The 26,292-nt window shown below is 47.2% G+C and overlaps 1 protein-coding gene across 4 annotated transcripts in view; it reads right to left on the bottom strand.

Moving 5' to 3' along the window:
- The window catches only part of LOC135557511 (tyrosine-protein kinase Fyn-like), a 67,758-nt gene that overhangs the window by 13,432 nt on the left and 28,034 nt on the right, over positions 1–26,292 (bottom strand). For all 4 annotated transcript variants that reach the window (XM_064990815.1, XM_064990812.1, XM_064990814.1 and 1 more), the window contains 3 exons: positions 4,963–5,228; positions 2,807–2,903; positions 314–412 (listed from right to left, as the gene is read on the bottom strand). In XM_064990815.1, the coding sequence (XP_064846887.1) occupies positions 314–412; positions 2,807–2,903; positions 4,963–5,221 (455 nt within the window). In that variant the 5' untranslated portion in view covers positions 5,222–5,228. The remainder of the gene's footprint in view (positions 1–313; positions 413–2,806; positions 2,904–4,962; positions 5,229–26,292) is intronic.

The raw sequence follows: 26,292 nt of genomic DNA, 5'->3' as shown, positions 1-26,292 counted from the left end.
CAAGTACCGGCACCTCAAATGTTCTACTGCTTGAGCTCCTATTCCTCTTATAGAGTATTAGAATATTAGCTCAAAAGTATTGTGGAGCTCCTGCACCTAAATATAAACAGTACCAACACCCAAAATGAGTATCGGCAACTATTTTAGTCCAACTCAAGCGCTGGAGAAAAGACAGAGACAGAGAGTGTGTGTGTGTGTTCAATCATTCAATTTTTCATTTCATTCTCTTTTTTTGTTTTGTTTGTTCATGCCATGTAGTCAGCTCTGTCAGAGCGTGTCCCAATGAAACTCAGTATGACAGACTGCTACTCACTCCTCAGCCTGGATGGAGTCCACTGGAGCCACGTAATTACTGGGAATGTAGCCATTTCCACCGGTGGTGAGGGAACGAGCATCCCACCAGTCCCCTTCACTGAGGGAGAGAGAGGGGGAGGGAGAGAGAAGGGGGGGGGGGGGGGGTCAGATGGTTTCATGTACAGAGTGTATTATTAGAGCGGCGAGAACACAAACCACTATGTTCAATAATGCAGTTGACAATGTGAATACATTGAAAGCAGTAAATGCCTTCATATGTTCATATGGAATCGTGGAGGGAGGTAATATTTGGCAGCACTGGCTGATTACAAGCAGAGGAGGGAGGAAGACGGATGTAGAGAGGAGAGAGAACCAGTGCCTGAGAGAGCTTGCATGCCTACACGGCCATTACTGCCTCTCTCATGTCCTCCCTCTTTCCCTTTAACTGCCTCCTCTCCTACTCTCCCTCCATCGTCTTTCCTATACCCTCCTCCCTCCATCGCTCTCACTTGTCTGTCCTCCAGACACACTGCCCTCTTTTACATCTCTCTCTCTCCCTCGCACATTTCATCTTTCTTTTTGTGCGAGCTAGTGGCGGTCTTTCATTTGTCCTGAATAAAAACATGATGGGAGTGGGGGGGGGGGGGGGGGCACGACTTCACAGCAACAAGAACTGGGGCCGGTTTCCTTTGTTCTGAGAGCAGAATGGAGGTTCCCCCTGGAGGGCTAGTGTGTTCACCCTAACACACTAACGCTAACAGCTGAGAGGAAGGATGGATTGCTGGGAGGAAAGCAGGAGAGAGAGAGAGAGGGTAGGAGAAAGAGAGAGAGAGAGAGAGAGAAAGAGAGAGAGAGAGAGAGACGGGGGAGAGAGAGAGAGACGGGGGAGAGAGAGAGACGGGAGGGGCCCGTCTGTCTTCTTCAACCCTCTTAAACCATCTCGACTACGCCACAAAGACAGAAAACAACAACATGTAAACAAAGAGAGAACCATCCTCCTCCCATCTCCAGAAGTATTGTAATGCTCTGACTTGCCCCCCTTCCCTGTGGTCACTGCTGATGACAGAGTAATGAGTGCATTGTGTCGACAGACTGGAGTCAGGCTGGTATCCACCAGCATAGTATTCATAGTTGGAATATGTACAAAAACAATACCCAATTTACTAACCATTAAGACTTGAACCATTGAACAACAAATCAGAGCTATTTCCTGCATATTTCTGAGGTCATTTTTCAGTCTGAGAAAAATGTGCTAAATATGCCATTGTATTATAAACACTTATAAATGTGTCTTTATATCAAAACTGCTATAGGAAACTAGCACAAGCAATCAAACTGGAGCATTATAAAAGTCTTGAGTCTTATTGTTTAGGATGGATCCCTGGAACGTGTTAGATGCCTACACCAAGCTCAGTGTTCCCTTGAGGATACTACCACATCACAACACAACAGTCCCTTCACCCACTGCTCAGTGCACAGTGTGTCCGAGGGAGTCCCAGGGCTGCTGACCTAAGCCATGCCTGAACAGGCATCTGCCACGTACTGTCTTTGCGCCAGGCAGCCCTGACTACGAGGGAGAGACAGGGTCTGGGACTGGGTTGGGTGCAACTAGTATTCTATCCAGGAGGGGGCAGCGTACCCAGTTAGAGGTTCCTGCCAGGAAGGGAGGGAGGGACGCAGCAGGCATGGGCAGACTGAGGACGGGCGATGGAGGGTGGTGGATGCAGCCCTTTCTGGCCACTGCCCAGGAGGTGGAGAGATGAGGAGAGGATAGGGAGGGTTACTAAATGATGGTGCTCTTCCTGCCTTTGCTCTAGGATGGGGAAGGCGGTGGGTGGAAAGGTGAAAGGTGAAAGGTGTGCTGCTGCGGTATGAGGAGGAAGAGCAGCCCTTCCGCATGGGGTGAGAGGACAGGATGCTAAAGCAGTATGAATGGGCGTGGTGACTAGAGAGGAGAGAAGACACTGTGCTGGGCCTGGAGTTTAGGTTGAACACCTACAGGGGTGAACATGGACATGGGGAGAATAGAGGAGATGACCACAAACCTAAAACAGACCCAGTCACACACGCTCCTGAGAGAAATATACATCTTTATTTTGCAGTGCGCAGACTATCAATTCAGCTGAGTGGAGTCTTTCACATAGAAAAAAAGAAGCATGTTTGAAATATCAGCGGTCTTCCCATTGGCTGGTCTGAGACAGTTTTGCTGACAGAAGGGTAACTGTACCCGACATGGCCGTAGAGTAGGCACAGGAAATAGGGTGGCTGCACTTCGTGTCAGACGGTTCAAAGCGAAAGTCCACACCAGAGCAGACTGAAAATGCAAATACAACAGCTGTCCCAGACACCATTCAATCACCACTTCCCCCCGATCAAAATGCCTTACCTTGACAGCCAGACTGCAACAGTGATTGTAATATGCATTCTAATTGGCATATATAATATAGACATGTTTCCCCCCCGCCCTCGGTGCAGTGGGTGTGATAAGCATCTGTACTGTTACTGTACTTACGTGCTGTTGATAATCTGAAACTTCTCCCCTTTCCTGAAGCTGAGGTCGTCCTCTGTCCGGGCCTCGTAGTCATAAAGTGCCACAAAGAGGGTGACTCCTGCCGAGAGATAAACACACAGCGTCAGCACTCATGCGACTAGGACGAGCAGCGAATGAACCCGAGAGTCTGACGGACTCACATTGAACTGACTGGCACTGGGAGGGAGGCTGGGTGCACTGTACGCTTTTTATACGAGAGACAGCAGCCATTTCTGGATGCAGTGGATATACTGTGTATGAGCTGTATTGAATTCAAATGTGAAATCAATCGTCCATTTTATGGGCATAACTAGCTGGAAATTAGCCTTCATACAGTACTGGGCATCTTGCACCTAGAAGGTAGCACACAAATACTGCAGAAATGGTGAACGGAAAATAACCTCTCAGCAGACAAATAACCTCTCAGCAGACAAATAACCTCTCAGCAGACAAATAACCTCTCAGCAGACAAATAACCTCTCAGCAGACAAATAACCTCTCAGCAGACAAATAACCTCTCAGCAGACAAATAACCTCTCAGCAGACACGTACAGTAAATAACATATGTAATTGCAGAGTTCTGTCAAATAGGAAAAACACATTCCTTTCCAAGATTAGACTGAGACAAGTGTGAAAGCCTCCTAGTCCCTGGGGAAGTGTGTAGGGGCTCCAGACAGACTGGGCTGAGAGAGGGGCTGAGCTCCAGCTACCCAGGCGGCCTGCTGAATCTCTCAGGATAAGCCTCCACAAAGTCTAAAGAGCTTTCTTTATTCATCTCCTTTCCCTCATCTGAAAAGACTTGACGCATCCTGGCGATATGGTGGAAGCCTACACAGCCTTACAAATCTAGTTTCAACACAGTGACAGTGGGCCAAATACAACCGCGGACCTACAGAGGTATCGCACACTAACAGTGGTACTGCCTGGCTGCTCCACTGCAGTCTCCCAGTCTCCACAAACACAGACAGACACACACTTGAGGATCGAAGGATGTCAGTGAGTTGTGGCTGTGATTGGGCAGGAACCAGGAAGGAACATCAAGAGGCACGGTATGTTGACCTCGCAAGCTGGGCCGGCCTGATCTTTACCCATGCTGCCTGCAGGTGACCCGAGGAGCTAGCTGATTGGCTTGAAAGGGCTGATGAGGAAGTTTGAGTGTGCTCTTCTTGTTCCTCAAGGACCTCGTCATCACATTTACCTCAGGTCACTTCAAAGCCCTAGCCCTTGTGACTGTGGGGGGGGGGGGGGGGGGGGTGTTCTACAGGAAATGATGAGCGTGTGCTTTGAGAGCAGGGCCCTTAATGATATCTGCAGTGAGAAGAGCACAAGCGGCTGCCTTTCACGCGACACAGTACAGAGACAGAGAGAAAGAGAGAGAAAGAGAGAGAGAGACGAGAGGGAGAGAGACAGAGTGAGAAAGAGAGAGACAGAGAGAGCACACTGGAGGCTTTTGAGAGCCACACCTCTGACGCATCAACCCGTCACACCAGTCCCGAGATACCGACAGCCTCCCTTTTGAAACAATAACTCCACCATTTACAAGAAACCCACAGAGCAAACCACAAAACAACAACCAGGCTTGGTTATGCAGAATCTGAGAATCGTGGTATGTGAAGCCCATTCAATTCAGTTACATAAGGCCAAGGGTCAAACGATACTAGCTGTGAACTTCCATTCTGACTATTAATTAAGTGCATACAGATGAAGCTATGAGGCTGATCGGACAAGGCAGTACCATTATTTTGTCATTAAAGTGGTTGAGAGAGAGAGAGAGGGACAGCTTGTACCAAAGTTCCCGAATAGGAAGAAATGTAAAAGCTAAACCCCTTGGTCCACTGCGACCGCCTGTGCGGATTTGGACCGCTTTGGGACAGAAATAATCCACACTTTGAGGGAAGCCGTGTTTAGCTAAGTGGAAACGCTGAGTTCTTCTTGTAACAGCTGTGGCTCAGTAAAACATGAAGGATATCCTGACTGGAAATATTCCCTATGTAAACAATGAAAGCACACACAAAAGGCCTTGCAAGCGCCGGCCGGACGTTCCAACACAGGGGCGAGGCGCCGGGACGGGGCCGTGAGGTGAAGAGAGTCGGGGGAAATCCGTAAAGGGGTAAAGGGGAACATATCAAAACCCCTACCTGTTCCGCCACGGGTGCGGATTGTCCCTGTGTGGGAGGAGGTGTGGACCCCTCCAAAAACCGTTATCCCCTGGCCAACGGGTGCCTGGAAGTTGTTGAAGTTTGGGATGGCGGTGACCCCGAAGCTGGGGTAGTGCTGGTGCTGTGGCGTGGGGTCGGCTCCATAGCGGTAGCCCGCGGCACTCTGGGAGATGCTGGTGTCTCGGTCGTCCGTGAGTTTGGTTGCTTCTTTATCCTTGCATTGCACACAGCCCATCATCTATATTCTATAAAGTCAAGGAGAAACACAGAGAGAGAAGAGGGATTATCAACTTGACAGGAAATCAATTGTTCAACCAGTCTAAAATGATGAGTAGTAATACATGCAATAGAGGTGAACTTTGACATTGTTCTTGGTTTGCTCTCCCATCTCCTCAGATCACATTTCCTTGGGGTGCTTTCTCTCAAGGACCACTGGGAAGTTTATAGCCTGATACGCACGCAAGCAGAGCAGAGCAGAATACTGGGAGGTTTATAGCCTGACACACACATACAGACGACACACACAGCAGAGCTCTGGATGACTGACACGCGCACACACACACACACACACACACACACACACACACACACACACACACACACACACACACACACTCACACAGTCTCTTCCATGGCCAGGAGAAAAACCACACTGTGATACACACTGGACTTGGGGAAGGAGAGCTAGTCGGGGAGCAGGGGACCCATGGAGGAAGGGTCTCAGGGGTATTAGCTCATCGATTATTTCTATGACCACATCACTGCCAGTGTCGACCGTCCATACGGTCAAATGGACTCCAGAGGTGGGGATGGAGAGAGGAGAGCAACTGCAGTGTGGATGTTACTTCTGTCAGTTAAAGAGACGGCATATTTCCAGACATCTCCGTGTTCCTACCACCCATTGTTCAGCCAAGAGTAGCGTACTTCCATGGTATTATCTAGGTTATTAAATGCCAGTATATAAACACACCTACATACAAACAAAAAATATATACCTTCAGTAGACTATTTATGCGTTAGCTGAGATGGTATTTGCACTGTCAAAACGAAAGCGTAAAGTTAATGAACGGCCGAGAGCCAAGCTCTACTACCGTGGTGCTGGGGAAGATTACCACTGGGCAGTTTTATTCACCCTGCGAGAATGAATGTCATCTCATTACCAGTGTGCAAAACAAACACGAACATAACACTTTGTCTGTGTAGTAGATCAGTGGAGACAAATAGACTGCAAATTGCAGTGTTCCTATGGAGACAGACTGCTGATCTAGCCTTCAGCTAAAGCCACCGACTGCTCTCAAACGTGTCATTTGAAAATATTCAGGATTTAAATCAGAGCCCTGTTTCTCTTTCTGTCTCTTTATCCCTCCCTCCCTCCATCTCCCTCCTTCTCTCTCTCTCCCCCTCATCCCAAGCCTCCTGGCCCAGAGTCTCCTGGCTCTTCCTTCTCTTCTGAGAGGAGCAGGATGTGCAGTCTGCAGTCATTGAAGACACATGCAAGGAGAAGAGACTCTGGCTCAGTATGCTTCCCTTTGGTCAAAGGGAAAAATAAGGCCCAAACTATAGGAAGCCCTCCTCCTCTCCATCAATCAGCACAGCAGCAGGACAATGGTCACCCATAGAGCATGACCGTGGCCCAGACCCTTCTTCCGTCATTGTCACTGACTGACTACCGCCCGCTTGTCCAAAGGAGAGAGAGAGAGAAAGAGAGGACAGCGAGAGAGACAGACAGAGACAGAGAAATAAACAACGTCAGGGTTCCCAATCTATTAAAATATAAACTACATATTGGATTATATTTGTAGATTAAGGCTGAATCCACACAGATACAGAGATCAGATGAAAAAGTATCTCGGTGACATCATCCAATCTCATAAACTACATAACATATCAGAGCATCGTATTTGCTCTGTGACCATGACCTGACAAACCAACCTGGCTCCGCAAAATGGGCGTGCGAATGCAGTAAATGCCACAATGACTCAGCGGTCCAACTCTGTAATCCAAGTCGACAAGCCCTGAGTGGGAAGAGGAATCAGATAACTGCTATGGTCAGTGGTGGATTCCACAGCAGTTCTAATCGCCTAGCTACACCTAACAACTTGTAGCATCACTGAAAAGGCTCAAAGTTGCTCGATAATCTACCTCACAACATAGCCGCCCAGCAGCAGAGAGAGAGATTGGATTGGCTGTTGGACATTGACATTTTCATTGATCTCTGTTCGCCGGTCAGAAGGCTTGGCTTGTGTTGTGGTAAATGTCAGAGTAATCTGTGGAAGCGGTATTTTGTTGACTAGATACAGTCAAAGCTGCCTCTGATAGCGGCACAGTATTATAGGTGATTCCAAAGGAGCCCGTTGGAATAGGTTGCTGCTGTGTAAATGATGGGAGATGCAGTGTGTAGTCAGCTTCAACCCAGAGTACTGCAGGACCACTCCCAGTATTGTTATTCTATCCTGCAGTAGGCAGCTATAAGACAGTCCTCATAGCAGGAGACCATCAGCCATGAACTAACAGAGCCTCAGCCCAGTGCTACAAACACTGCTCACCATGGACCCCTCAACACTGCTCACCATGGACCCCTCAACACTGCTCACCATGGACCCCTTGGCACTGCTCACCATGGACCCCTCGGCACTGCTCACCATGGACCCCTCGGGACTGCTCACCATGGACCCCTCGGCACTGCTCACCATGGACCCCTCGGCACTGCTCACTATGGACCCCTCGACACTGCTCACCATGGACCCCTCGACACTGCTCACCATGGACCCCTCGACACTGTCCACCATGGACCCCTCGACACTGCTCACCATGGACCCCTCGACACTGTCCACCATGGACCCCTCGACACTGCTCACCATGGACCCCTCGACACTGCTCACCATGGACCCCTAGACACTGTCCACCATGGACCCCTCGGCACTGCTCACCATGGACCCCTCGACACTGTCCACCATGGACCCCTCGACACTGCTCACCATGGACCCCTCGACACTGCTCACCATGGACCCCTCGACACTGTCCACCATGGACCCCTCGACACTGTCCACCATGGACCCCTCGACACTGTCCACCATGGACCCCTCGACACTGCTCACCATGGACCCCTCGACACTGCTCACCATGGACCCCTCGACACTGTCCACCATGGACCCCTCGACACTGCTCACCATGGACCCCTCGACACTGCTCACCATGGACCCCTCGACACTGTCCACCATGGACCCCTCGACACTATCCACCATGGACCTCTCGACACTGTCCACCATGGACCCCTCGACACTGTCCACCATGGACCCCTCAACACTGTCCACCATGGACCCCTCAACACTGTCCACCATGCACCCCTCAACACTGCTCACTATGGACCCCTCGACACTGTCCACCATGGGCCCCTCAACACTGCTCACTATGGACCCCTCAACACTGTCCACCATGGACCCCTCGAGACTGCTCACTATGGACCCCTAGACACTGCTCACTATGGACCCCTAGACACTGCTCACTATGGACCCCTCAACACTGTCCACCATGCACCCCTCGACACTGCTCACCATGGACACCTCGACACTGTCCACCATGGACCCCTCGACACTGCTCACCATGGACCCCTCGACACTGTCCACCATGGACCCCTCGACACTGCTCACCATGGACCCCTAGACACTGTCCACCATGGACCCCTCGGCACTGCTCACCATGGACCCCTCGACACTGTCCACCATGGACCCCTCGACACTGCTCACCATGGACCCCTCGACACTGCTCACCATGGACCCCTCGACACTGTCCACCATGGACCCCTCGACACTGTCCACCATGGACCCCTCGACACTGTCCACCATGGACCCCTCGACACTGCTCACCATGGACCCCTCGGCACTGCTCACTATGGACCCCTCGACACTGCTCACCATGGACCCCTCGACACTGCTCACCATGGACCCCTCGACACTGTCCACCATGGACCCCTCGACACTGCTCACCATGGACCCCTCGACACTGCTCACCATGGACCCCTCGACACTGTCCACCATGGACCCCTCGACACTGCTCACTATGGACCCCTCGACACTGTCCACCATGGACCACTCGACACTGTTTGCCATGGACCCCTCGACACTGTCCACCATGGACCCCACGACACTGCTCACCATGGACCCCTCGACACTGTTCACCATGGACCCCTCGACACTGTCCACCATGGACCCCTCGACACTGTTCACCATGGACCCCTCGACACTGTCCACCATGGACCCCTCGACACTATCCACCATGGACCCCCTCGACACTGTCCACCATGGACCCCTCGACACTGTCCACCATGGACGCCTCGACACTGTCCACCATGGACCCCTCAACACTGTCCACCATGGACCCCTCAACACTGCTCACTATGGACCCCTCGACACTGTCCACCATGGGCCCCTCAACACTGCTCACTATGGACCCCTCAACACTGTCCACCATGGACCCCTCGACACTGCTCACTATGGACCCCTAGACACTGCTCACTATGGACCCCTAGACACTGCTCACTATGGACCCCTCAACACTGCTCACTATGGACCCCTCAACACTGTTCACCATGGACCCCTCAACACTGTTCACCATGGACCCCTCAACACTGTTCACCATGGACCCCTCAACACAAGCTAGGGACTGAGCTCAGCCTCACTGCTCCCTTTGTTTGAACCCAACCTCTTTCATCTCTTTCTTCGCCCCCTTCCATCTTTCTTTCTCCCTCTCCTTCTCCCCACTGATTAATTATTCCCTCCTGTTCAGAAAACAGAAAACACCTGCTAGCCGTAGGCACTTGTATTGCTGTTTACTCCTCCCCTTCCTCTGCTGCAGAATAACAGCCTGAAAGCCATCAGCACAGTGTTTCATATAGAAACCCTCACTCTTCTTCTCCTCCTCAGATTGGTTCAGCCAATCAGATCAATGGTCCTTCAGGCAAAATCAATTATAAAGCAGAACATAACCAGAAGCAGAGTAGCAGCTGGGTCTATAATTAGTTAAAATAAAGGCCATTCATTTAGGGTCTATATGGACCAAATTCATTAAGATCTTTAATTGAAAGACAAAGATCTAAAGATTTTAAGAATCTAAGGCTCCTGTTCATTAAATAAAAAGCAAAAGGGACAAAAATGGATTAAATCAAGGAGGTGACATGTTCAAGCATGTCTCCGGCAATCAGTCTCTAAATAGAAGAAAGGGATAGAAAAAAGATCCATCCACAGTGAACACACGCTCGCCCAGAAAAAAGATCCATCCACAGTGAACACACGCTCGCCCAGAAAAAAGACCCATCCACAGTGAACACACACTCGCTCAGAAAAAAGACCCATCCACAGTGAACACACACTCGCTCAGAAAAAAGATCCATCCACAGTGAACACACGCTCGCTCAGAAAAAAGACCCATCCACCGTGAACACACACTCGCTCAGAAAAAAGATCCATCCACCGTGAACACACACTCGCTCAGAAAAAAGACCCATCCACAGTGAACACACACTCGCTCAGAAAAAAGACCCATCCACCGTGAACACACACTCGCTCAGAAAAAAGACCCATCCACCGTGAACACACACTCGCTCAGAAAAAAGATCCATCCACAGTGAACACACGCTCGCTCAGAAAAAAGATCCATCCACAGTGAACACACGCTCGCTCAGAAAAAAGATCCATCCACAGTGAACACACGCTCGCTCAGAAAAAAGATCCATCCACAATGGACACACGTTCGTTCAGATCCATGTCAATTATTCATGGGACAGTTGTGCAAAATCAAGGTAGGCATGCCTCAGAGTCGGTGTTGGGCCAGCTACAAGAGAACTGAGGGGGGAACGCCCTGGATGGAGTCATGTATATTTCATAGGGGGTGATGAATCATTAGCAAGGGGGGGGGCTACACTGTCGATTTATGCACTGGGGTGGTCTGGACCCTCATGGGACCCCCTCTATCTGGACAGATCACAGTAGGCCTTTACAGGATGCCATCATCTCAGAGCAGAGAGGAGATGAGGGAGCAGGAAATAATATGGCCACCTGTTCAGTACAGTACAGTACACATCCGTCTGTGGATGTTTTTGTGAGCTCATCTCAAATGGCCTAATCCTTAATGTGTGGCCAAGCAAACTCACTGATGTGGCCTAACCTATTTTACTTTCACCACTTCAGAGCCAGACAAAGGATCAAGACATTTGGTGTTGTTCTCTCAATTTAGTTCCACACATGTGGAACATTAGCCTGCCTCAGTGTTATACCCTTCATTTTCATTTATTTTTTATTTTACCTTTATTTAACCAAGCAGGTCAGTTAAGAAGAAATTCTTATTTTCATTGACGGCCTAGGAACAGTGCCTGCCTGTTCAGGGGCAGAACAACAGATTTGTACCTTGTCAGCTCGGGGATTTGAACTTGCAACCTTCCAGTTACTAGTCCAACGCTCTAACCACTAGGCTATCTGCCGCCCCATCAGGTGAATCAGGTGAAACCGAGTGAATGTTAAAATAGACTTCCAGACAGAGAGAGCGGGAGGTCTACAGAGATAATGAGATAGAAGATTATCAAGGGGGGCGAGAGGAGAGACAGAGAGAGAGCGAGAGAGAGCAAGAGCGGGGGAAGGAGAGAGAGAGAGAGAGAGAGGGAGGTTAACTGGAAGTGTGAGACAAGGAGAGAGTAAAAGGGGGAGAGGGCGGAGGAGCAGAAGGAGGAGTGCCTTGGGGCAGAGCACAGCCCCCAAACACTTGACAAAAGGAGCAGAATAATGATCAGTGCTGGGCGTCACATGCTGAGCCCCAGTCCGCCGGGGGACGGCCTTGCCTCTGTGCTCTCAGCGTGCTGCCAACCAGCCAGCCAGCCTCTGTCACGCACACAGCCAGCAGCATCACGAGCGGTCCTGCACCATTCAAGGTTAACGCTCAGAGGCTTATGCCTCATTCAATCCCCAACCTACATACAGCCACTTAACATGAACAGGAACACAAACATAGCACCCGACGCACGCAATCAAGGGGTGAGCAGTGTGTGCATGTGTAAGCGCTATTGGCTCAATTATCACGACAGCTGCAAGGCGAACATTGGGATTAAGCCGAATCACGGCATCAACATTCTGACACTAACCCTCGTAATAATTTTTTGAACCCTCCAAATCTCTATACTGTATGTTTAGGACTCTAAATCGGACTGTGTGGTGCATCAGGTCCCCTCCTCTTTCTCCTCTTTCTCTTCCTCTCCCTCCCTCTATCACAAGGCCTGGTGTTATGTGATTCATCATCAGCTGGCGGAGAGAGAGAGAGTCCTGTGGTGTGCTGCTTCCGGGTCTGACTGACTGCTCTGGCTGCGTCTCTGTGAGGAGAGAGAGTCCTGTGGTGTGCTGCTTCCGGGTCTGACTGACTGCTCTGGCTGCGTCTCTGTGAGGAGAGAGAGTCCTGTGGTGTGCTGCTTCCGGGTCTGACTGACTGCTCTGGCTGCGTCTCTGTGAGGAGAGAGAGTCCTGTGGTGTGCTGCTTCCGGGTCTGACTGACTGCTCTGGCTGCGTCTCTGTGAGGAGAGAGTCCTGTGGTGTGCTGCTTCCAGGTCTGACTGACTGCTCTGGCTGCGTCTCTGTGAGGAGAGAGTCCTGTGGTGTGCTGCTTCCGGGTCTGACTGACTGCTCTGGCTGCGTCTCTGTGAGGAGAGAGAGTCCTGTGGTGTGCTGCTTCCGGGTCTGACTGACTGCTCTGGCTGCGTCTCTGTGAGGAGAGAGAGTCCTGTGGTGTGCTGCTTCCGGGTCTGACTGACTGCTCTCGCTGTGTCTCTGTGAGGAGAGAGAGTCCTGTGGTGTGCTGCTTCCGGGTCTGACTGACTGCTCTGGCTGCGTCTCTGTGAGGAGAGAGAGTCCTGTGGTGTGCTGCTTCCGGGTCTGACTGACTGCTCTGGCTGCGTCTCTGTGAGGAGGCTGCGTCTCTGTGAGGAGAGTCCTGTGGTGTGCTGCTTCCGGGTCTGACTGACTGCTCTGGCTGCGTCTCTGTGAGGAGAGAGAGTCCTGTGGTGTGCTGCTTCCGGGTCTGACTGACTGCTCTGGCTGCGTCTCTGTGAGGAGAGAATCCCGTGGTGTGCTGCTTCCGGGTCTGACTGACTGCTCTGGCTGCGTCTCTGTGAGGAGAGAGAGTCCTGTGGTGTGCTGCTTCCGGGTCTGACTGACTGCTCTGGCTGCGTCTCTGTGAGGAGAGAGTCCCGTGGTGTGCTGCTTCCGGGTCTGACTGACTGCTCTGGCTGCGTCTCTGTGAGGAGAGAGAGTCCCGTGGTGTGCTGCTTCCGGGTCTGACTGACTGCTCTGGCTGCGTCTCTGTGAGGAGAGAGAGTCCGTGGTGTGCTGCTTCCGGGTCTGACTGACTGCTCTGGCTGTGTCTCTGTGAGGAGAGAGAGTCCCGTGGTGTGCTGCTTCCGGGTCTGACTGACTGCTCTGGCTGTGTCTCTGTGAGGAGAGAGAGCTCGTGTTCAGGACGGGTTACAGAGGTCACCTGGCACGGCTCTGAGGAAACAATTAGGTACAATACCACGGCTGGAGGAGCAGGCCTGAGGCGGGATCCAAACCTCCTAGAAACCCCCCAGGAGTCTCCTATTCCAAAGAGAGGGCTGGCGCTGGACGGGCTTGCTGGACGGGCTCGCTGGACGGGCTTGCTGGCCGGGCTTGCTGGCCGGGCTTACCCCCCCCTTCTTTCCCGCATCCCACAAAAAAAGAGATCTGCCACTGATTTTCTACAGAGAAGCCTTCACCAATAGAGAGGGAGGGAAATAGATCATTCAAAAAAAAATCTTACTCTCCATGGCTTACTCTGAATGAAAGGAAAACAACACGGAAGCTCCAATTTACGTTAGGAATCCTGTGAGATATGAAACTGATTTGGCCTCATAAGAAGCCGTATTGTGCTCTTACCTTGACCAACAACACACTGACTAACCAATCCACTGATCAGAGTCTCTTTGAGGACAATACTCAATCCAGAATGAAGTTCTCCTTTAAAGCCACAAAAAAACGACTCTGGCACAACAGTAGCCTCTGCCCTGAACACACATACAGTGCCTTGCAAAAGTATTCAGACATTTAAAAAAAAAATCACATAAAAAAGGTACATGGACTCACTCTGTGTGAAATAATAGGGGTTGACGTGATTTTTGAATGACTACCACTTCCTCTGTCCCCCATACATACTACATCTGTAGGTCAGGGTGTGACTGGGGGGTTAGTCTAGTTTATATTTTCTATGTGGGGTTCTAGGTTGTTTTTTTCTATATTGGGGGTTTTGGTATGATTCCAATATCGTTGTCTCTAATTGGGGATCATACTTAAGTCAAATTCTTTCCACCTGTGGGTTATGGGATATTGTTTATGTTTTGAGTTAGTGGTGTTGTCACGGTTCGTTATTTGTTAGTTTATTGTTTCGTCTTTGCTATAGTTTCACTCCTTTAATAAATTATGTGGAACTCAACATACGCTGCGCTGCGCCTTGGTCCGACATTCATTCCAACGAACGTGACAATCGAGGACAGATTAAACTACAAATACCAGGGTGTTTTTTTTAAAGCCTCGTAAAAAAAGGGCAGTGATTGGTAGATGGGTAACAGTAACAAACCAGACATGAAATATATATTCAAGCACGGTCAAGTTAATAATTATGCTGTGGATGATGTATTAAACTACCCCAACACCTCAAAGATTGTCGTCCTTCGGAACTGAGCTGCAGGACAGGAAGGAAACTGCTTAAGGATGTCACCATGAGGCCATTGGTGATTTTAAAACAGCTACAGAGTTCAATGGCTGTGATGGGAGAGAATGGAGGATGAATCAACAATATTGTAGTGACTCCACAATAATGACCTAAATGAGTGAAAGGAAGAACACAAATACACAGAATAGAAATATTCCAAAACATGCATCTTGTATGGAACAACGTGCTAACAATGAAAAAAACAACACGGCAAAGGAATACACCTTTTGGCGTAAATGCAAAGCCCTGAGTAACTCCTTATTTTCAAGCATGGTGGCTGCTCTATCATGGTATGGGTATGCTTGTCATCTGCAAATACTGGGGGGTTTTCCAGGATAAAAAAAGAAAAATGGGATAGGGATAAGCACAGGCAAAAATCATGAAACCTTTTTTTGGTCTGCGTTCCACCAGGCACCGGCAGGGGAATTCACCTTTCAGCAGGACAATAACCTAATAATAATAATAATAAGGTCCTGTGTGGCTCAGTCGGTAGAGCATGGCGCTTGCAACGCCAAGCGTCGTGGGTTCGATTCCCGCTGGGGCCACCCATATGTAAAAGTAGTGGCCCCAAAAATCATGAAACCTTTTTTTGGTCTGCGTTCCACCAGGCACCGGCAGGGGAATTCACCTTTCAGCAGGACAATAACCTAATAATAATAATAATAAGGTCCTGTGTGGCTCAGTCGGTAGAGCATGGCGCTTGCAACGCCAAGCGTCGTGGGTTCGATTCCCGCTGGGGCCACCCATATGTAAAAGTAGTGGCCCCAGCCGACTTGTAAGTCGCTTTGGACAAAAGCGTCTGCTAAATGGGATTTATTATTATTTATTATTAACCTACAACACAAGGTCAAATATACAGTGGGGAGAACAAGTATTTCATAAACTGCCGATTTTGCAGGTTTTCCTACTTACAAAGCATGTCGAGGTCTGTAATTTTTATCATAGGTACACTTTACTGCGAGAGACGGAATCTAAAACAAAAATCCAGAAAATCACATTGTAAGTGGGAGAACTTGCACAATTGGTGGCTGGCTAAATACTTTTTTGCCCCACTGTATATCTATATATATGTATATATATATATATTCCACTGACATTACAGAGTATTTTGTGTACATTTGTTGACAACAAAAAAAAGACAATTAAATAAATGTTAATCCCACTTTGTAACACAATAAAATGTGAAGAAATCCGAGGTGTCTGAATACTTTTGCAGGGCCCCGTATCAGTGCCTTTCAAAGGGAATGGGAGTCAGTGCATTAGCCTTGTGTATCTGGGATTATCTTGTTTCATGGCTCCCCCCCCAGCATGTGCCCACCAGGAGGTCTGCTGGAGGATGCTCCAAGCCCTGTAATTAAAAAGGCAAGCGGGGACCACTCTATCCCCCCACAATAAGCTCCTCGGTGTCTAACATTGTTTCCTGGGTTGAAGATAAGAAGAGCAGAACAGCCTGTAACTAGAAGCCTACATCTGTAGCTCGCCTCTCTCTGCCACAGCCATAAAGTACCGGGACTAACTGAGGCAGTCAAGTTGTGTGACGTTCATGCGTTTCTCCCCCCACCCCCCACCCCCCACCCCACTGTTTATGGTTCATTTCAGCAAGTTGCTTTTGGGCATGGGAGGCTGCCTCTCTGGGTGGGATTATGAACTGTGAGCTGTCAAACTGTGGATAACCCTTCTCCCCCAACTCTCTGAGAAGCCAGGATCACAACACTGAGCCATCTTCCTACTCCTACCCCTCCTCCTCCTCCACCAATTCCCGAGGAAGGCCACTATCCTCTGCCCTGCCTGCGCCTGTCAGTCAAAGACCAGGCCAGCCATGGTTAGGCTGTGCTGGGCTGGGTGAGTGGGAGGGGCCTGATTTGGCACCATTGTGTCAGGGTGACTTAGTGTCAGTGCATTCTGAGTGCTGCTGAGTAGCTCAGTTCGTAGAGCATGGCACTTGCAACGTCTGGGTTGAGGGTTCGATTCCCATGGGGAAAATGTAGGCAGTCACTAGTGTAAGTCGCTCTGAATAAGAGAGTATGCTAAATGACTCAGATGTAAAAACCTGACTAGCATTTACCCATAGGGGGAGAGGAGCTGCCTGGCTGGGAGGAGGACTGCTGCTCTCACCACTGAGCCTCAGCCTTTAGCCGTCCTTAGCTGTTAGCCTGCCTGAGCCCAGTCTAATGCTCTCAGGGCGGGGATTAGCAATGTGGCTTCCCTGCTTTCTCTCCCTTGGACTGCAGTTAGTGGAAACCATTAGTTGGTTTTTAATCAGGCTAAGAATCAAGTACCAGCATTGTGTTATCATGCATTTACAACACAATCCACAGATACTGTTACTCAGACCCGGTGCCAGGTTAAAGTGACTAAAGGGGCTGTTGAAATCGGTGAGGAGAGTTCTTGCATTGGAATTAAGTTTGAATTCCGAGACCCCCGAGTACATTGGGTACTTTTGAAATGACAGGGTTGGCGCAAAATCTGTAACCCATCTCCGCTGTGCTATATCAGCACAATGGACAGCGACAATACAAAGTAAAGAAAGGCCTAGTTGGTAATGATGAACTACCTGTGCATAATAGGTGAATTACCCTATGTGAATGCAGCCAAATACAACTTGTATTTCTTTCCACAGTGCAGCGCATTTCAAAATGCTCCTTGATTGATTTTTGCCTCGCAAATTTATTTGGCTCTATCAATAGCATGCTTTCAGATAGAATACCCGCCTTGGGTACGTTAGTACTGGACCAAATACAGAACTTTCAATGAGGGAACCAAAAACGACACATCTGCAGCAGCCGAGTATTCCAGCCACTCTCTTCCTATGAACCAGTTGCTATTAAATGAACGTTTTTGGACAGAAAACCTGCGGCTAGGGTAGGATTCTACGCTAACCTGGGCTGGCCCCTCTGTTTCAAGATCGTCAGAAACCGGTCTGGGTTGGAGGGGGCTGTGGAGCCATTATTCTGGCGGCGCTTGTTGAAGGAGGGGTGAGCTATTCACGCGGACCTGTCTACAGCTCGGCAGCATCGTCCCTGCCGAGCTTGGCGACGGCCTCGGTGGTTTCATTTCTGACATCCATTGTGGCAGATTAGCTGTTTAGAGCTTAAATAGGCTACTAGCACTAACACATTTTAGAGCTAGCTAAGAAGCTAACTAAACTCTATAGTGGTGGTGCGTGAGGCAGAGTTGAGTGATGCAGCTTCAACTGTAAACTTGACCCTGTCCTTATAAGTCAAAATCAAGTATTTCAGACGGAGGAGTATCGTTATTTACGTAGCATACCACAGATGAGCAGCAGCTTTTCCTGCTTTTTATGGAAACCCGAAAAGAGAGTCATACCTAACCGCCCAGTGGCTTTCCATAGCCCCCCTACACACAGCGGGCTCGCTCTGTTCATGGTGCTGATACAGCGCAGCGGAGACAGTGATTTCGTGCCAACCTGTCACTAAATCACTTGAAATGTTTAAGCTATTTTTAAATAGGGACATAAAACTAAAGAGTGAAGAGGCACAGGTTTTAACTGAGGGGGCTGAGCCACCTTTTGCCCCCCCGTGGCGCCGGCACCGCTGTTACTGTACTTATTCCACTGTTATTTTCTCATAGAAAGATAACACGGTAAGCTATTGTAAGTTTATCAACCTGAATAACAAAGCTGTGTAAATCCCTATAGAATCTGAAGTTAATATGTGTGTGTTCTGCGGTCCGTATCACAGAGATGTTTCAAAACATAGCGCCAAGTAAATGATTGGCCGAGTGACACAAGCATAAAAGCAGAGGTTGAGTATGAAAAACAAAGTGACGTAAATACAACGGTCCCCTAAATGGAGCTTGCCAGCCAGGCGAGCTTTAACAAAAAAGTCATTTTGAAAGCATGTCATCAAATAAAGTGGAATGGCAGATCCCTGTAATTTGAGCCCTCCAGAAGTATGCTGCCAGCTTACCTTGTGTTAACAATGCAGCTGTGTCCATGACTTGACCGTGACCTCTGCCCTATGGCTCCCCCAGGGAGGGCCTGTTCTAAATCAACAGCATTATACCACCCATCCAAGATGTTGCCCTGCCAAGGACCTAGCCAGCTACCCACTGAATGCAATATTCATTAAGTCTCCAGTCCAGAGAGAAAAATGTCTCTGATTGTTTGTCCTCTGATTATCTTTATATTCATTAGCTACCACATAGAACTGGCTTTGTGGTGGCAGAATGACACCATTGCACATGAGCCATTATGCTAAGTCGAGTACAGAACCACCTAATTCAGAGAAATTTGAAAGCTATTCCAAAAACGTGTGTTGTTTTTCTCTAGCTAGGCTACATGATGTGTTCATGGTGTCATAAGACTAACATGGAGCTGTGGCTACAAGTCAAGACATGTCTAGCTGCCATCTTGTTCTGAAGAGGACCACACCACCAGTAGCAGCCCAAAGCCATCTGTCTGTAGAACATTAACACCAGAAGCCAAAAAAGGACAGAGGAAGGCAACAGCAAGACCATGGGGAGAATATCACATGCATACTTCTCTCGTCCTCTCTCTCTCTCGCTCCTCACCTCATTCTCAAAACCCATTGGAGGAGAAGGCCAGAGGGGCGGGACCTCTGGCTTTCTCATCCAATGAGTTTTGAGAACGAGGCGAGGAGAGAGAGAGAGGACGTGACGAGTGTGCAATTGAGATTCTCCCCATGGCCTCAGGGGACAGGGTAGTTAATGCATATGTAAGCATCCTCAATGATTTACACCACCATTCACACCCCTGGTACCTAGTATACCATACCTATTTCCACCATGTTTTCACCATGTCGGTCATTTCAAAACGAATCCATTACATTTTAGTCATTTACATTTGAGTCAATTTTTATCTACATGAATGAACATACGAGGACAAGAAACGATAAAATCCTGCAATAACCGACAATTGAATACCATTAAAAAGATGGAAGTGAAGTACAGTCCAATGGCAATAACATTACCACGGGTGTCATGATCGAGTAAAAATAGGCCTAACCCTTCTGCTAATGAGTTTCATTAGAACCATAACAATGTGTCCCAATTTTCTCCCACGTGTCACTCACTACCGCGACGAGTGAAATGTGGAGGCAGGCACGTCATCGTTTCCCAAGTCCCTCTGTTTTCAGCACAAGGTCAAGCAGGTCGAGTGTTGACGCATCTTATTTGAATGAATGGTGGGCTGGACAACACACAAAATCTGTGAGATTACGAGTCTGAGACCGCTGATGGAAAGCTGTTGTTTTAGTATACTGCACAGATGTCATTTCCTTTCTCTTTGTACAGCAGTATAGACCTCATTTTAAGTCTACACTAAAATAATATATACCATTTAGCAGATGCTTTTATCCTAAGCCACAGTTATGTGCACATACATTTTATGGATGGATGGTCCCGGGAATCAAAACTAGTACCATGCTCTACTATATGAGCTGCAGAGGACCACAAAATGGAGCCATGATTCTAGAGGCCTGAAATGAAAAGGAATTTAGCATTGGGGAAGTCATCTAGCCTCAAATGATTATTTTTTTTAAATAAGGTGGGGAAACATCTTGTGCTTTTCTGTGGTCCGGCTGAAGGAATCGACTGCACATGTTGTTGTGTTTAAGTGCAACACTCTGTCCCCCCCATTAGCTAGCGAGCTACCTTGTCGGTTAACACATGTACACAAACAGCATCAAGGCTATCTCACAAGGCTGCGAGAGCAGGATGTGGTTAACAGTCGCGTGTGCTAAAGTTTCCATTTACTGTGCCGCTGAAGAATAATGTTGAGACTATAGGTGAGGGTATAGGAGCAGAGCATTAGCATAACGCTATGGTTAGAGAACATAGACCCTCAGTCAGACAGTGAAAACAGGCACTCTCTGCTTCCATATGTAGAAGGGACAGGTAGGACAGGTGGAGCCAAGACCAGCTCTATGAATAGGCCAGGAGGACTAGGCTGTGCTCCGTGAGCAGGGTAACTCAGTGGTTGCGTCCCAAACGGCACTCTATTCCCTATAGTGCCTTACATTTGACCAGAGCCCGTAGAATAGGGTGGCATTTGGGAAGCGCCCGGAATGACTCATACTCAGGGTATCATCACCTCAGAAAGGACACACAGAGAGAGAGCAGAGAGTAATTCTAATTCTATCATGTATCATCCTAATAAAATAAAATAAATCTATAAACAATAACCCTTGCACTTGTCTTTTCTTACTAGCATTGACTTTTGTGATAACTTCTTTATTTACAACTGTGATATGTGGTTGTATCACACTAGCTATCTTAAGTTGAAGCAGGTTGCCATTTATTATCATGATTATTGCCCTTGAGGCAACGCTGCAGAGTGGTCACTAGCTGGCAAAGCCACAAAGTCATAAAACCGGATTTGAAACCCAACCCAACCTTAACCGCACTGCTAACCCTAATGCCTAAGCTGAACCTTTAATTTTTTTTTTTTTACAATATATGCAATTTAGACTTGCAGCTGGCCCATTTAGCAGACATTGCTCAATTCTGTCTCCAGGGCAAGATTATTGACATTATACACTACCAGTCAAAAGTTTGGACACACCTACTCATTCAAGGGGTTTTCTTTATTTTTACTATTTTCTACATTGTAGAATAATAGTGAAGACATCGAAACTATGAAATAACACAAAAGGAATGATGTAGTAACCAAAAAAAGTGTTAAACAAATCTAAATATATTTGATATTTTATATATTCTTCAAACTAGCCACCCTTTGCCTTGATGACAGCTTTGCACACTCTTGGCATTCTCTCAACCAGCTTCACCTGGAATGATTTTCCAACAGGCTTGAAGGAGTTCCCACAAATGTTGAGCACTTGTTGGCTGCTTTTCCTTCACTCTGCGGTCCGACTCATCCCAAACCATCTCAATTTGGTTTGAGTTCGGGGGATTGTGGAGGCCAGGTCATCTGATGCAGCACTCCATCACTCTCAACCTTGATCAAATAGCCCTTACACAGCCTGGATGTGTGTTGGGTCATTGTCCTGTTGAAAAACAAATGATAGTGGGACTATGCGCAAACCAGATGGGATGGCGTATCACTGCAGAATGCTGTGGTAGCCATGCTGGTTAAATGTGCCTTGAATTCTAAATAAGTCAATGACAGTGGCACCAGCAAAGCACCATCACACCAACACATCTCCTCCTCCATGATTTGCATGTGTGGTTCCACCGTGGAGATTATCCGTTCTCACAAAAAATCTCCAATTTGGACTTAACAGACCAAAGGACAGATTTCCACCGGTCTAATGTCCATTGCTTGTGTTTCTTTCCCCAAGCAAGTCTCTTCTTATTATTGGTGTCCTTTAGTAGTGGTTTCTTTGCAGCAATTCGACAATGAAGGCCTGATTCATGCTATCTTCTGTATACCACCCCCACCTTGTCACAACACAGTTGATTGGCTCAAACACATTAAGAAGGAAAGAAATTCCACAAAATGAAAGTCACAGAGTAAAATACAACTTGAGTAAAAGTCCAAAGTATTTGGTTTTAAATATACTTCAGTATCAAAAGACAAATTCCTTATATTAAGCAAACCAGACGGCACGATATCCTTGTTTTTTTTTTTTTTTTTAATTTACAGATAGCTAGGGGCACACTCCAATACTCAGACATGATTTACAAACAAAGCATGTGTTTAGTGAGTCCACCATTTCAGAAGCAGTAGGGATAACCAGGGATTTTCTCTTGATCAGTGTGTGAATTGGACAATTTTCCTGTCCTGTTAAGCATTCAAAATGTAACAAGTACATTTGGGTGTCAGAGTAAATGTATGGAGTAAAAAGTACATTATTTTCTTTACGAATGTAGTGGAGTAAAAGTAAATTGTCTCAAATGCTTTAAGAAGGAAATAAATTCCACAAATGAACTTTTAACAAGGCACACCTGTTAATTGAAATGCATTCCAGGTGACTACCTCATGAAGCTGGTTGAGAGAAGGCCAAGAGTGTGTCAAATATAACATATATTTGGATTTGTTTAACACTGTTTTGGTGTCTTCATGATTCCATATGTGTTATTTCACAGTTGTGATGTCTTCACTATTTTTCTACAATGTAGAAAATAGTAAAAAATAAAGAAAAACCCTGGAATGAGTAGGTGCTAAGAGGAATGCACTAACTGTCCCTCTGGATAAGAGCGTCTACTTAATGACCACAATGTCAAATGTCACCCACTGACTGTAGCAGCAGTAAGTCATACCTCTCCCACCACCAGCATGCAGCAGCTCCATCCCAGCAGCAGCAGAGCAGTGTAATAATACCTGATGCACAGCCGCCCATCACACACCAACAGAGCGATCTATCACTTCAGACCCTGTTGCTAGGTTACCGACATTCTTCGGCACACTGAGTACTCTCAGCCCTTTTGCTGCTGGCAAGTAGAGCTTTCAGGTCTGGGGAGTGCCAACGAGAGAGGGAAAATGACGCAGGAGCCTCCGACTAAAGCACTTGTGAATGAGGACAAGGCATGAGAGACAGGGATGAGTGTGTGAGCCGTGTGCAGTAGTGTGTTGTATAGTACGTGCTGCCTGCGTGTGTGTGTATGCTTGCGTGAGTGTGAGTGTATGCTTGCGCGTGTGTGTGTATGCTTGCGCTTGTGTGTGAGTGCATGCTTGCATGTGTGTAAGAGTGTATGCTTGCGTGTGAGTGTATGCTTGCGTGTGTGAGTGTATGCTTGCGTGTGTGAGTGTATGCTTGCCTGTGAGTGTATGCTTGCGTGTGTGAGTGTATGCTTGCATGTGTGAGTGTATGCTTGCGTATGAGTGTATGCTTGCGTGTGTGAGTGTATGCTTGCGTGTGTGAGTGTATGCTTGCATGTGTGAGTGTATGCTTGCGTATGAGTGTATGCTTGCGTGTGTGAGTGTATGCTTGCGTGTGTGAGTGTATGCTTGCGTATGAGTGTATGCTTGCGTGTGTGAGTGTATGCTTGCACGTGCTTTTATGAGTATGCGAGGGATACTGGGCGGATTCAGGACGTCTTTCATCTGCTGGCCTTCCTCTGAGAGAGAGAAAGAGAGACAGAGAGAGTGAAACATAGAGAGACAAATAAAGAGAGAGCGAGCGTGACTGCTACAGGGGTAGCTCACTGCGCCAGTCATTAGTTATCCCTGGGAACATACAGTAAACCCCCTGTACTGGCAGCAAGCGTCACGATACAGGTCCACATTCAGATCAGATCGGAGACGATGGTTCCTTGTTTCGGGATAATCTTAAGACCCCTCTTTTTTCTCTCCAGAGGCTTAGACAGAGGGCGACCGTCACTCTGTAGTCCACCGTGTCTACGATAGGATGAACCTGGAGACCTGACCAGAGGTGGTCTGATGAGTTGAGTAACTGACCAACGTGGATGGACATGGAGCTTATACTATTTAGAAACTTTGAAACTTGAATTAACTTCAGGGGTGCTAGTCTTTCTGACAGCATAACATCCACTTTCTAGGTCTGCCTAGGTGTGATTGATTGATGACAAATACAGGTTCAATGGTGTGAACTGGTGCAAAACTGAACAGGAACGGTCCTCTTCATTAATGTTCTGTCGACTGGAGAAACCTGTTGTATTGTCTGTTGGTGCGAGCCATGCTCACTGGACCAGCAACGTCAACTTGCTAACTGGGTCTATATTGAACATTGTTACTCTGAAAGTGCACCTTTGTTCCCACATTCATCTTCCCTTTTGACCAACTCTCTGTTTTCACCCTAATAAAGATGCAGTGGTGGAAAAAGTACCCAATTGTGATACTTGAGTAAGAGTAAAAGATACCTTAATAGAAAATGACTCAAGTAAATGTGAAAGTCACTGAGTAAAATACAACTTGACTAAAAGTCCAAAAGTATTTGGTTTTAAATATACTAAGGAATCAAACGGCAAATTCCTTATATTAAGCAAACCAGACGGCACAATATTCTTGTTTTTTAAATTTACAGATAGCTAGGGGAACATTCCAATACTCAGACATGATTTACAAACAAAGCATGTGTTTAGTGAGACCACCAGATCAGAAGCAATAGGGATGACCAGGGAATTTCTCTTGATAAGTGCGTGAATTGGACAATTTTCCTGTCCTGCTAAGCATTCAAAATGTAACAAGTACTTTTGGATGTAAGAGAAAATGTATGGAGTAAAAGTACATACTGTAATTTTCTTTACGAATGTAGCGGAGTAAAAGTCAAAATATAAATAGTAAAGTACAGATACCCCAAAAACGTCTTAAGTAGTACTTTAAAGTACTTTTTACTTAAGTACTTTACACCACTGGAAAGATGGTACTTGAAGATATTCTGTCAAACCACAATCACTGATGCTCCGCTTGCCCTCACCACCTCTTTTGCATCTAACCCATCGCTAGTCACTAGAGGTAAATATTCTACTCAGAATGGTGTGATCAGATTTGCCTCAAATGATCTTTCTCCTCACATTTCTCAAGGCTTTTGCCATCACTTGGCAGGTGGTTTCCATTAGGATCAACCAACAGATAATGTCTGAACGACTCAACGAGCTGATTGCAGTAACACATTTGGTGAGTGCTGAGACTCAGTCCTTTGGAAATTCCATGTCATGGAAAATTAACAAAATAAGAATAATTTCATAGCAGAAAATAAATAAAAACTCAGAGATGTTGGCTAATAAATTACAGTCACAGTTGTACTGTACAGTTGAAGTCAGAAGTTTACATACACCTTAGCCAAGTACATTTAAATTCAGTTTAACAATTCATGACATTTAATCCTAGTAAAATGTCCCTGTCTTAGGTCAGTTAGGATCACCACTTTATTTAAGTGAAATGCCAGAATAACAGTAGAGAGAATGATTTATTTCAGCTTCTATTTCTTTCATCACATTCCCAGTGGGTCAGAAGTTTACATATACTCAATTAGTATTTGGTAGCATTGCCTTTAAATTGTTTAACTTGGGTCAATCATTTAGGGTAGCCTTCCACAAGCTTCCCACAATAAGTTGGGTGAATTTTGGCCCATTCCTCCTGACAGAGCTGGTGTAACGGAGTCAGGTTTGTAGACCTCCTTGCTCGCACATGCTTTTTCAGTTCTGCCAACAAATTTTCTATAGGATTGAGGTCAGGGCTTTGTGATGGCTACTCCAATACCTCCAATACCAATACCCCCAAGAATGAACCAGACTTGCGGAGGTCTACAATTTTTTTTCTGAGGTCTTGGCTGATTTCTTTTGATTGTCCCATAATGTCAAGCAAAGAGGCACTGAGTTTGAAGGTAGTCCTTGAAATACATCCACAGGTACACCTCCAATTGACTCAAATTATATCAATTAGCCTGTCAGAAGCTAATAAAACAATGACGTCTTTTTCTGGAATTTTCCAAGCTGTTTAAAGGCACAGTCAACTTAGTGTATGTAAACTTCTGACCCACTGGAATTGTGATACAGTGAATTATAAGTGAAATAATCTGTCTGTAAACAATGGTTGGAAAAATGACTTGTGTCATGCACAAAGTAGATGTCCTAACCGACTTGCAAAAATTATAGTTAGTTAACAAGACATTTGTGGTGTGGTTGAAAAACAAGCTTTAATGACTC

Source organism: Oncorhynchus masou, chromosome 16 (assembly GCF_036934945.1).
Source record: "Oncorhynchus masou masou isolate Uvic2021 chromosome 16, UVic_Omas_1.1, whole genome shotgun sequence".
Classification (NCBI taxonomy): Eukaryota; Metazoa; Chordata; class Actinopteri; order Salmoniformes; family Salmonidae; genus Oncorhynchus; species Oncorhynchus masou.
This window is presented reverse-complemented; position numbering and strand designations above follow the sequence as displayed.